The sequence below is a fragment of the Pholcus phalangioides genome, unplaced genomic scaffold (genome assembly GCF_987345545.1).
Source record: "Pholcus phalangioides strain wild (caught in Gottingen) unplaced genomic scaffold, Ppha-v1.0 ptg000012l_1, whole genome shotgun sequence".
In the NCBI taxonomy this organism is placed as follows: domain Eukaryota; kingdom Metazoa; phylum Arthropoda; class Arachnida; order Araneae; family Pholcidae; genus Pholcus; species Pholcus phalangioides.
In genome coordinates, this window is record NW_028301605.1 from 24,730,606 (window position 1) to 24,743,308 (window position 12,703).

Sequence of the window (12,703 nt, forward strand, 5' to 3'; positions counted from 1 at the left end):
TATTTCAACCAATGTTTTTAATGCACACATTCACACAACATGTAGCATGTCTATGATGATTTTTGACATCGGTAATCTGTTTCCATTCGGCATCTGGAAAAAGGCAGCATCAACTTTGCCGTCTGTAATTTCGTAAATTCCTGGGAGTAATAGCAATAGTTTCCCAAATCTAAAGAGAAAAAAAGATAAAGATACATTTGTATTCTCATATATGTATAAATCAGAATTTTCATGATTTTTTTTTTTCAGCATTAAGCCTTTGCTGAGCTCTTTGGTTACATGTGCTTAATTAACTCAAGTAGCTTGCTTTGTTTCAACAATGGAAAACACTTGGCATAGAGCCTTCACACCTTGATTCTATGATATATACTAGGTGAACGTGACCTATTCTACCAGATGAAAGGGGGGTGATAGACAAGCCCAAATATAACATTATACACCCTGCCAACCCTGTCCTATCTTGAACTGTTTTAAAGTTATGAGGTATTATGGGAGAAAAATCCATGACATCTGAAAAAAAACCAGAATTTGTGAAGTTTCTGAGAGACCTACATGCAAGCTAAGTACATGTTTGGAAAGTGCAGAAAATTTTCTATAAGGTGGCACCATTTCCAACAAAATATCTGGATCTATTTTTGAGCTACAAGTACTGTAAGATTGGCAAAGTTCAAAATTTAATTGTCACCAAAATTTTCAATCACTAGTTTCACAAACACCCTTGCAGCTACCAATTGGTTAAATTTACTAAAACTTCTCTATTACACTCAGATAGAGTTTACAATAAACCATGATGGTGTTCTGGTGCAGGAAAAATCGCCACAATCTGTAATGGCCAATTCCGAATTTACATTGAATATCTGCTTCTCTGCATCAAGAAACACTTACTTTAGTGATGCATCGCAAACAAAAGGCTAAATTGCTCTGACCCACAACACTGATAAGGTTTATTGTAGCCTCTTTCAAAAGATGGTGCAATGGACAAGTTTTTGGTAAATTTGGCAGATTTATAAGGTCGTTTGTGAAGTTTGTGATTGAAATTTTTGGCGACGATTCAATTTCAAACTTCACCAATATTTCAGTGGTTGTAGCTCATCATTAAATCAAGATATTTTGATAGAAATGGTAACATACGTTACATGATTTTTTTCTGTTCTTTCAAAATTTGTGTTCTGTTCGCATGTAAGTTTCTTAGAAACTTCACAAATCTTGGTTCACATATTTTTCTTCAATAAAATTTATCCACCATAACTTGAGAATGGTTTGAGATAGGACTTGGGTGTTTTATGTTCCATTTGGGATCGTCTATCGCCCTTTTTTTGTTTGGCAGAATAGGTCACGTTTATCATGTATACATTTTTTTTTCAATTAGTCGGGCATATCAAATATTTTCATTATGCAGACATATATCAGATATTTCAGCTTTACTCATGTATTCTAATACAGTAGGACACAGATTATCTAAGCCTTGATTAACAGAGTTCCAAGTTATCTGACTTTTCATGAATTAATTTCACAGTAAAAGGATGTGTTAAAATGTCTAGCGTTCCGACAAACTCATTCAGAGAATTCTGTTGTGTGCAAGGGTAAGAGCGTCATGGGATGGGAATATTTCACAAAAGGGATAGGTGCTGGACCGATACAACATGAGATCTTTTGGATGGGCTTTGCCGGGGATTTCACAAGAATCTGATTTTTTTTTCAGGAGGTAGATAAGAAAAATAAATTTAGAACACTCTCTTGAATAGACAAATATCTTACGCATATCTCTCGCAATTACTCTAATGCTTCCTGCAGCATCTAAGAATGCTCGATAATAAAAGACATTGAAAGGCTATATTTTTAGAGCACCTAGTCTTTTCTTTGAAATGTCAAAAAAAAACTGTAAATATATTTCTGCATTTTATATAACTTCATGTAACTGTACATTATACCATTTCATTGCACTATACAGACATTACAAACATCTTTTGTGTTAATGCAATTTCTACCATTTATGGCTTTATTCATTTCACTTAATGCCCAAATCTGTAAGATCGAGATTATCCTATGTTTCAGTTATCCAGTAATCCTTGGATAATTATTCTACTATAATTACAAATCTGATTCTCACCATACCACTCTTTGAATATCAGAGGCAAAGTTTTTAATGGAATTTATATTTTTTAAAAATTCCATTGCAGAATGGTGCTCCCACCCCCCACTAATGATTGTAGCTAGAGTGGGGTAGAGTTAACCGCTCCTGAGGGCAACATTAGGGGAGAGTTAATTGAAGACATTAGATTTTGAAGTGCTGGGGGGGGGGGGGGGAAGACAAAATCACATCCCTCTCTCACAAAACAGCCTTACATTCAGTACACAGAATCATTCGTTTCTCAAAATTCTTTTAAATATGGAATGCATTCAATGTTGGCATTTTCAACTTCATAATTTCATCTAATTTGTAACAAGTTTGGAGGAAGATATGTTCTTTTTTTCACGCTTCATTATAATGCTATACTAGGGTTCCCCCCCCCACCCCACACAACTTCCAAATTCGATAATTTTATAATGATGTTCTTTTTTACCACCTGAAACTGCCATCTCCCTAAATTTAATCAACCAGAGCAGTTGCACTCCGTTCTAGTTCCGACCCTGATGCTATATAGCTTGTTTGATGTACAGACATTCACATCAGTAGGGGTTTTCCGAACGAGATTTATCTGTAGACACCAAAACACTTTCGTATTTCATACATTCCCTGGAGATATAGAGCAATTAAAGTACTTAATTACATCAACTTTCTGGGAATTCCACTGATACATCTAGCGAAGATGCTAAAAGTTATCAACTCTAATATTGTTAAAGAATCCGATCAGAACACCAGCTGTGATTATTTGCTAGGCAAGATCTTATCCATTTGTTTCTAATTTAAATTCTCATGTTTTGGCTAATTATATAAATTAAATATAATTATATAAATTAAATTATATAAATTATATAAATTAAATATAATTTGGCTATTAAATTCCCAACCAGCTTAGGAAAATGGATTTTCCCATGAAGTCCGATCACATCTTCAGCAGCCAATCTCCTGAAACTACTGTGCGAATTCGGATATACATGATAAGGAAGAAGCAAATACCTCAGTATGCTCTCTGGTTTGGATTGCACATGCTGTAAGAGAGTCAGGATAGCATATTCCTGTAGGTTATGAACTTTCTCTGCTTCATATAGAGCTTTCGCATCTGAAAACAAAATGGATGAAATGAAGTTTTCTTTTTTGTTTTATGTTTAGAATTTACGAGTGTAAGAAAGCGGCAAAGCTCATAATCATAGAGGGCTTTTATTTATGTGCCTGATTACCCCAAATTCATGCCCAAATAAACCCTTACATTAAGATGGTCTTGTTACTACGCTCATGCTCAAAAGTTAAGCAAAAAATATAATTCTCCATTGTAACGGCATGATGATCTGGGCAGAAATTGCTATTGGAGCCCGCGTCGACATTCATGTCTTTACGAGGGGTTCACAGACCGTAGTGCACTATCGAGATGACATCCTCGCACCCTTTCTTTCCATCACTGAACCCGATACCATGTTTATGGAAGATAATGCAAAATTTAACGCAGCTAGTGGCAGAGACGTACGGGGTTGCGACAGGTGCAGTCGCACATCGGGCATCTCACTTATATTTTTTTCTATAAATTCGGAATATCCATCCATTCTGGAATTCTGAATGTGTGTGCATTATTTCTGTCGTTTATGCTGAACTTTGATTGGTGCTGGAATTATCTGTCAATTATTTTCCTCAGTTTCGATGAGTGAATTTTAAAAGAGTGAGGCGAAGGAGAACCAACTGTTGTCATTTTTAATAATTTTTTGCCTCGTTAACCATTTCACGTACAAGCTTTTGGCAAAGAATTTGCATTATCTCTATTTAACGAATCTGGTACCCTTGTGTTAACATAACCGCACGTTTGAACAAGGGGGGGGGTGATTAGGCAATCGTGATAAGATAGGGTTTCTATAAAGCTTCGCGATGTTGAAGAGCGGGGAAAGAAAACACAGAGAACTTGTTTGAATTTATTCCACTGGTGTTTGGGCGTAATATTTTGCCCGTGCTGGACTGGTCACGCACATTTTGCACTATAAATAATGGTGTGTGACTTCTGAGAAAGAAATGTATCTGGTTTATTTCAAGGTCCTCTTCACTGAAGCCTTGTTAGCCTTCTGCCAGGGTCATCATTAGTGGGTGGCATATGAGGCTTTGCACCCAGGGCGGCAGGTAAACTCGAGCTGCCCCTGCCTATCTTTGTTAGAAAGGTGGGATTTTCTTTGTTGGCCTCGAGGGAGACAGGGCAAGAACTTTGTAATTGGAGTCTTTGAGCACAAAGTGTCCCTACAAAAAAAAGTGCCCAATAGGAAATTATTTTTTGTATTTCAATAACTAAACAACCCCTCGCAACATGAGTGACGCATCTGAGTTTTACACGTTATTTGGATACCTTTTCTAATTGGAAGTATGCGTCTAGGATCAACGGTTCACGAATAAAATGCTGCCAACGGATTTGAATGTTCACCCCACCTTCCTTTTTTTTTTTAAATACCTATAGTTACGCATTATGGAAGTGCTGCCATCTGTCTTCCAAATGAAAAGTAAGAAATTCAGCTAATGAATGGACCTCTTCATGTGTGTAGTTTTCTATCATGGCTCCTATTTTTGCTCGATGCAGCAAGGAAATGTTTTGGTGTGTGTGTGCGGGGGCCAGCACATGGCGATGAGCTGCTGTTAATTAACTTAAAATGGCTTCCGCATGAGAGATATCAAGATGAGTCTGTCCGTTTACCTTTGTTGAACAGGACGACGGCCTTGAGGCAAGTGAACTCCACGACGTCGATGGACAGAGTCTTGAACGACACGGACGAACGGTGGAGCTGTTCGAAGAGCACGTGCTGGTCAAGGTCAGTTTTGCTATTACCGGACAAGTCCATGTACCACTTGAAGTCCCGGATGAAAGGATTGTTCGAGTCGAGTGGGATACTCCACTGGATAACGCTCATCAGGAACAATCTCCGCCATGCTTCTTCCATGAGCGATTCCTAAAACAATATGACAGGATGAAACATTAATCATTCTTATCTGAGGGGGGGGGGGGAACAAATTTTCCAAATGCTGTTGAGCTATGTGTAGGTGGTCAGATTTCAATGGGAGGAAACCAGAGCATTACCAATCGTTGCCAAATATTGCCTATTTGCATCCAAATTATTTTAGTATATTTAGTAGATAGTGTTGTACGAGCAGGGTCTAAATATTGATTCAGTGGTTTACGTCAATTTGCCCACATTTAACCTCGGACATTTCGCCACTGACATTTCACTTGCCCTGACCGTATGAGTGACCAAGTGAGTGATCAAGCGAGCAACCAAAAAAAGTGACTGTATGAGTGACCAAGTAAGTGATATACGGGCACTTACTCGATCAGTCAAAGTCACTCACAAGGTTACTGACTTGATCATTCACATGGTCACTCACTCAACCACGATCACTCACGTACTCATATGGTCACTTGCTCAACCATACAGTCGCTCTCTCATACGGTCACTCCTAAATGTCATTCACTCACTTATATAGCCACTCACCTGATCACTTGGTCACTTACGGTCAGGGCAGGAGAAATTTTCGGGTGAAGTAACGCACAAGGAGCGAAATTTCTGGGGGTGAAATGTCAGAGCTAAAATTTACGGATCCCTATTCTGTCGTTCTCAAAGAGTGTGTCACGGCTCGTAGGGGTGGCATCTATCTTTTCATGGGCGTCGCGTAGAGTTGGAGAATTGATGCGTGCCCGTTCAGTTCTTTGAAATGATTCTTTTCTAGAATACTCTACGGAGACTCGTATAAACGATGATGAAGACAAGGGAGTCAAGCTCCCTCCTAATCCCGGCCGGGATTAGGAGGGAGGGGGCAAATTTACCGAGTGGTAAAAACACTGTTATAATAGTCATCTAAGTTAAAAGCGGTGAAGGCGGAAAAATCATGTCTCTCCCCCTCACAAAAATCATAGTTGCGGCCTTGATGAGAAAGTTGGCGAATTTGATTCTGACACGAACCTGATCTTTGATGCCGAGGCCGGAATAGGATGGCAGGCTCTTCGCCCACCTCACCATCATGAAGACTATCCTCAAAGACGTTTCTACAGTCGGTTCCTCAGCCGCGATCCTCTGGAGCCCGAATTCAGCCGCAGCTGAGCAAGAACCGAGGTTGCTCAACCACGACATCGGTTCCGCGGGCACCTGCGGGCGCATCGACACTAGGCGGCGACACCACTGTTTCGCATCGGAATCGTATCCTGGATCTGAAATAGAAGAATACATTTTTAGGTGTATTCAAAACGTGTCCGTGAGACAATATACTACTCCGTTCATTGAACTAGGTTCCAGAAACTTTGCCCCTGACGTTTCACCTGCCCTGACCGCATGAGTGAGTGACCGCCTAAGTAACCAAGTGAGTAATCGTATGAGTCACCAAGTGAGTGGATGACTGTGTAAAGTGACCATAAGTGGCCAAGTGAATGGATAAGTTACAGTGTGAATGACCAAGTGAGTGGATAATTGACAGTATAAATGACCAAGTGAGTGACTACCTAGAGAGTCGTCGCATGAGTGGCTAAGTGAGTAGCCATACACTGCATGTTCACTCATCCACTCACTTGGTCACTTATGGTCACTTGCTCACTTGGCCACTCAGTCATTCACTTGGTTAATCATCAACTCATTTGGTCACCCATGCGGTCACTCACTGATTACTCACCTGGCCACTTATGTGGTGAGTCACTTTTTCTCACCTGGTAATTTATGTAGTCATTCACTTATTACTCACTTGGTCACTCACTCATAGAGTTAATCACACACTCACTTTATGACGTATGCGTCATCAGTCACTAACATATGCATACGGTCATTCTCCCACTTATATGGTCAGGACAGGCGAAATGTCGGAGGCAACTTTTCCGGATCCCGCCTATTTTTGGGGTTGGCCAAAATTCCAAGATAACTTTTAAAACTCGTACCATCGTGAGTTGCGATTGCCGAATCTTGCTGAAGCTCTTTATAAAACTTGGCTGATGCTTCATGATCAGGCGTTGCGAATGTTCTACTGGTCAGCTCCGGGTCTTCTAAGGATCCAACTGAGATGGTCCCGTCCCTGGGTCGAGAGTTCGAATTGGTTTGTCCTCGTGGCTGCCTTTCGTTCTGTACAGCTGAAAAGAATTAGATACGGCCAATTTATGGATCAATATTTTTTATTGACCCACACTATATTTGTAGGATACTACTTCTAGCCAGTGTTGCACAACCGGGGCCGCCAAGAGGTTCAATCCGGCCCGCGAAAGATGATGCGGTAAGAAAATAGCAATACATGACAAAAGCCCAGCCTGACCATATTTCCTTTATCGGGATACATATAGGATATCGCACAATTATCGCAAAAAATTTTCAAATGCAATTAATGTTGCCAATTACAGCCAAACATAATAATTGTCAATTACAATAAAAAAAATGTCATTGGTAATTGCAGCTAAAACAATTACTAAAAGGCAAATAAAGTTTCCAATTGCAGCTGAAAAAATGGTCGAAGGAAAGCAAAGTGCCAATTACAGCCAAAAATATGTCATAGACAAGTTAATTGACAATTACAGAGGAAAAAACAAATTATTTTCATAAAAGCTTTTGACGGCTAGAACTACATGGGACATTCCGTAAAGTACGGGTGATATGGTACAAGTTTCTGGCCCGCGAGCGGCAGAAGTACCCCTTCCTATCTGGCCCGGGGACTGAAAATGATGTGCACCCCTGGTTTAAGCAGTGTCATCTTAACGCATGGGCCAGACCCAGGGAAGGGGGTCTCCTGATAATCAGATATCGTTAAGATTTTCAAAATTAAACCTGTGAATTGTGGTAAACAATCACTTCTACCCAAGTAAGAAAAGGGGGGGGGGGGAGTCAGAAAAATTAATTTGTCCCGGGGGGTTCCGGGTTTGAATGATGCCCTTAAGACAGCCCTGATTTCTAAGAATAGACGAGAGAGAGAGATATCTACCATTCTTGTTCATCCCTACCAGGAGGCATTTTTTGAGCCTGCAGGCCTGGCACTGGTTCCTGTGGACTTTGTCGACGAGGCAAGTACCAGTCGCTGCCTGGCACCGGTATACCAGCTTCCTCCGGACGCTCCTCTTGAAGAAACCGCTGCAACCGTTACAGGCCTGGACACCGTAATGGTTGCCGCTCGATACGTCGCCGCAGACCAAGCACCTCGGGCAGGGCGAAGGATCCAGTGGCGGCCACAGGTGCTTCCTGACCACTGAATCCTCCATCACTTCACTGTTGCTGTCGTCTTTCTGGTACTCGACTTTGGCGTACGTCCAGCAAGTGCCGGGACCTGTATCGCCATTCACATCGCCCTCCATTTCTGACCCTTTAAAACAACACGGAAATTGTCGGTATTATTGTTATTTCAGCAGTGTTTTGAATGATAAAATGCATAAATACAATTACATAAAGTTATAATTTTCTAGAGCGAGGGGTCTTCAGCATGGGGGGGGGGGGGGTCTCGGGTTTGCTGACTTTTGATTGCGGGGGGAAGGGGGTTGGAATGATGCCAGTGCCGCAACTGGGTGAGGAGGGAGAGCAGGCAGGTCTCGTGCCCCGGGCGCTCAACCCGAGGGGGCGCAAATTTCATTCTGAAGCCTCTCCTTCAACATTACAAGGGAGCGTCAAAATGCGCAATTGCCCCGAGTGGCCAAGCATCTAGTTGCGGCCCTGAATGATACTTTCGTTTTATAAAAATATGAAATATTCTTAATGAAATATATTACTCGGTGTGTCAAAAACGAGAAAAAACTTTCGGCTAGTTTGTGGGCACCTGAACTGACATTCCCCCTTTTGTTAACTCCTCTACAGAGCTACCATAGTGATCTCTAAATGTAAAGCGAATCCTTCAAGTGATCTGGAAATATGTTGGGGGGCCGCTAAAGTACTCTGGAACTGTGCCGCGTGTCATTCATGTGATTCGTAATTATGCAGCATATCACTTAAGTAATCTGGGAATGTGCCGCGGGTGACTTGAGTGATGTAGAGCTGCGCTACGGGCCAATTAAGTGCTCTAAATCTGTGCCACGTGTCACTCAAGGAATCTCTAAATATGCCACGGACCACCCAAGGGTTGTGGAACTGTGCCGTGGGTCACTCGAATGATCTGTGAATGTGCCACGGGCCGCTTAAATGCTCTGGAATTTTGCCACGGGTCACTTGAGCAATCTGTAAATGTGCCGCTTAGTTCATTTTTACAATATTAGGTTTGAGGGGGCGGACCACATCAAATAACCCCCGAGGGCTACGTTTGGCCCGCGGGCCACGAGTTGATCATATGTGGCTTAGAGGGTGGGTCGCAATGAATTTTGAGTTCTTAGCCTTCAAATAGCATTGCAGTATTAACAAATGTATTAGAATAACATACAAAGGTATTTCTTCCGAAATTTTAATTTTTTTTTAAATATTTTTTACATCGAAGAAAATATATTTTTTGATGCTGAAGGGGGGGGGGGGGATACGAGCCCCTTCCCCCTCCTCCGTGTACGTCTTCGATCCAAATATGCATAAGGTGACAAGGGGGGGGGGACACATCTGGCCCTCGTAGCTCTTCGTCGCAGCCCGACGATCATCTTCACAAGATGACGACCCCTGATTTCAGTGATCCATGGCACACTTACAGATCACGTAAGTGAGCTGCGGTCACCATAGGCGGGGATAGACTTGAAAGTCTGAAGGGGCACATGATGGTGACGTCAATTCATATATAGACATACACACTAGATCAGTGGACTCCTCCTTTGACCTTGGTGGGCAATTCCCCCTCATCCTCCCCCGTATCTCCGCCCATGCTAGTCACTAAAGCGGCCCGAGACACATGGAGTGGCTCTCATTATTCTAAAGGTTGAGCCTTGCTCTAAACGTCCATATTTGGTACACATATCCATAGTATGTGTCACTACTTTTTCCAGCCCATGGCCCCTTTGAACAGTATTTTCTTCTGATGGTCCCCCCGCCCCCGTCTTAACCAAGAGCCGAATCATATGGGAAAAATAGGTCTGCATAATATATAGGACGATCCAATGAATTTTCAGAGATATCGACCTTGGTCCGCGCCTAACCTGGACGCGGATCCTAGGAATCAGTGGACTTCCCTCTTGCGGGGAGGGCGTCTCAACATCATAAGTCCCCAGGAAGAGCGCAGGGTCGTCTTAAGAGCCCCATGGACCCCCCCCCCCCGATACGGATACAGTAATTTTTCCAAGGCCCGTACTTGGATACAAATGCCTGTCTAGTATGCTATTCACATACTGAAGCTCTCGAAAATATTTACCAAATATCGTTATCATGAGCACCCCTTTCAAAGGGGTGTTCCAGGGTGGGCCCACGTATTCAGACGGCACTGACAAAGTGTTCTGGGGTCCTCCGTACTCGGCTGGAGAGAAGTAGTAGCTTACATATTAATTTACATACTTACATCTATATATTTTTTTTTAGAAATCGTATTACCAGATCACATCATGGGTTCCCCCCATGGATATGAGGGATTTTCTCCCACCATGATTCATTTGAAATCTATAACCTCTCTCCCTAGGGGGGGGGGCCCTCTTCAGCATTTGTCGTGATTCCCCTTTATCTGATTCTCACCTGTGCTTCCCCCCCCCCCAGAATATTCCAGAGACACTAGGGGCGGTATTCATCGGTCTGGCGGCAGATCCGCACGGTGCATTTCCGCATAGGGGAGATTTTGTACACATTTCCGCACAATCAAGCCCCTTCCCAAGTATCTTCTTTCTTTTCTTTCTAACCCCTACTTTCTTTTATTGCTTTCCTGAAGTGGACAGGAGTTGTATAGGGGCTGTATCCACATTACATTGGTGTAATTTACTTCAACTATTTTTTTTTATCACTCGATTTAGTCGAATTTTTTTGGAATGTTTCACTTCAAACTATTTTTTACCCATAAATGTTACGGGAAGTTGCTAAAGTTGTGATTATGCATAATCACTGATCGCCTCGGTAAATTGAATGAATTTTAATGTGTTTATCATTTTACCGGCGATTATCCATAATTCCTAATTGAAGTCTGTATATTTGATAAATGTAAAAAAAATTATCACTTCTCTTGTTTTCATTTAACCTGTTTATTAGTTTGCGATACGTCCACGACACGTATTTTTCCATGAAAATTAAATTAAAATAAGTGTCGACAGATTTTCTTCACACACATAATTACGTACAAATAAAACCAGCATTACCGATCGAATGCATAATTTTTGGTAAATTCAATTAATTCGTTGAAGATTTATTGTATTTACCAATACGACCTTACGAACTGAGGAATATACATAATCACCGATAAATGTGATGAAGTCTTGGTATTTGAACAGAATCTATTAAACTAACCAAAATGGTTAAGCATAATGGATCAGAATTTGCTTTTACAAAAAGGTCTCTTCGCGTTCTCCTAGAGTCATTCTTCGCTTTTCTGAGTCTTATTTCGTCCTGCACTGGAGTATGCCGTAAGGTTTTGGACACTATACCTACAGACAGACTTGGTTGATGGAGTGCAGAGAAGTACTGTGCGTGCTCTTGTTGGCACACAAGGCTTGAGCTATGAAAAAAGACTTAATTTCTTGAATATGTTTACGTTGGAGAAACGCAGTTGGTGGGAGTATATAATCATAGTGTTTATATAAAATTTTCATTGGGATGGATAGGATGGATTTTGAGTTATTAATACTCCGTCAGTCAACTGCTTCGGCAAGGGGACGCAATATCGTTTATTAAGGAAAAATTCCAGATTGTGTGGTGACACAGGGAGTTTTTCTCTAGTAGGGTTGTCAATGGAATAGCTTGCCTCCGGGGTTGCGAAGGAAATACAATAGACATAGTAGGATAGATCGAGAAGCTATTCATACCATAAGACAACCATAACATTTTTATGTGGGCAGTGTATTATATACAGTATTATTATTTTTTTTTTTTTGGTGACATATGCTTTTATATAGGGTATTTTAGTTATATTTGACATCCATATTTTTTATGGGCATAATGTTTTCAGCCATCTCTTCGGGCAATTTGCCTGTCGTGGCCTTTGTATGTTTAACTACCGAATTTTTCACTTTTACCTTAACCTGTGTATGAATATTAGATATAATACGTTGTACACGTGTGTGTTAATTATTATGCTTTCTTTGATCCAGCCCACACGATGCCTCAGTCGTTGGCAGGAGAGAGAGATAGGAAACATGAAAAACAAATCTTCCTAAAATAGCTTGTCGTCTAACTGGACATCAGTCATGTTGAATATACATTTTAGGACATCAGGATTAACTCATAAAATAAATCAATAATTTACCGATTTGAAATCTGAATATTTATGCTGATAAAGAATCATCATTGTTTACAAAATATTTAAACCCTTTTCTTTCTTCAAATGAACAGTTTTGTCCCTCCACCCATTTCCTCTGGAAAAAATCGTTCGGAGGTGTACGTCCTAAAATTTATCACACCTATTGATTTAGCGTGTAAAATGAATTTGAATCCTCAACATAAATATTATAATTGAAAATAGTGTAAAATGCAAAATTTTTACTTTCTTGTCTGAAAAAACCTTGTTTTAAAATTTTTCAAAAGC

At 40.9% G+C, this 12,703-nt stretch overlaps 1 protein-coding gene across 1 annotated transcript; it reads right to left on the reverse strand.

Annotated features, from left to right (window-relative positions):
* Positions 1-30: 30 nt before the first annotated feature.
* Positions 31-8,441, reverse strand: LOC149079897 (photoreceptor-specific nuclear receptor-like). The gene is made up of 6 exons (XM_089239945.1): positions 8,075-8,441; positions 7,047-7,235; positions 6,088-6,332; positions 4,827-5,079; positions 3,122-3,224; positions 31-169 (listed from the first exon to the last, which is right to left on the reverse strand). The coding sequence occupies exons 1-6, from the start codon at positions 8,439-8,441 to the stop codon at positions 31-33; spliced, it is 1,296 nt and encodes a 431-aa protein (XP_089096071.1).
* Between the last annotated feature and the right edge of the window lie 4,262 nt (positions 8,442-12,703).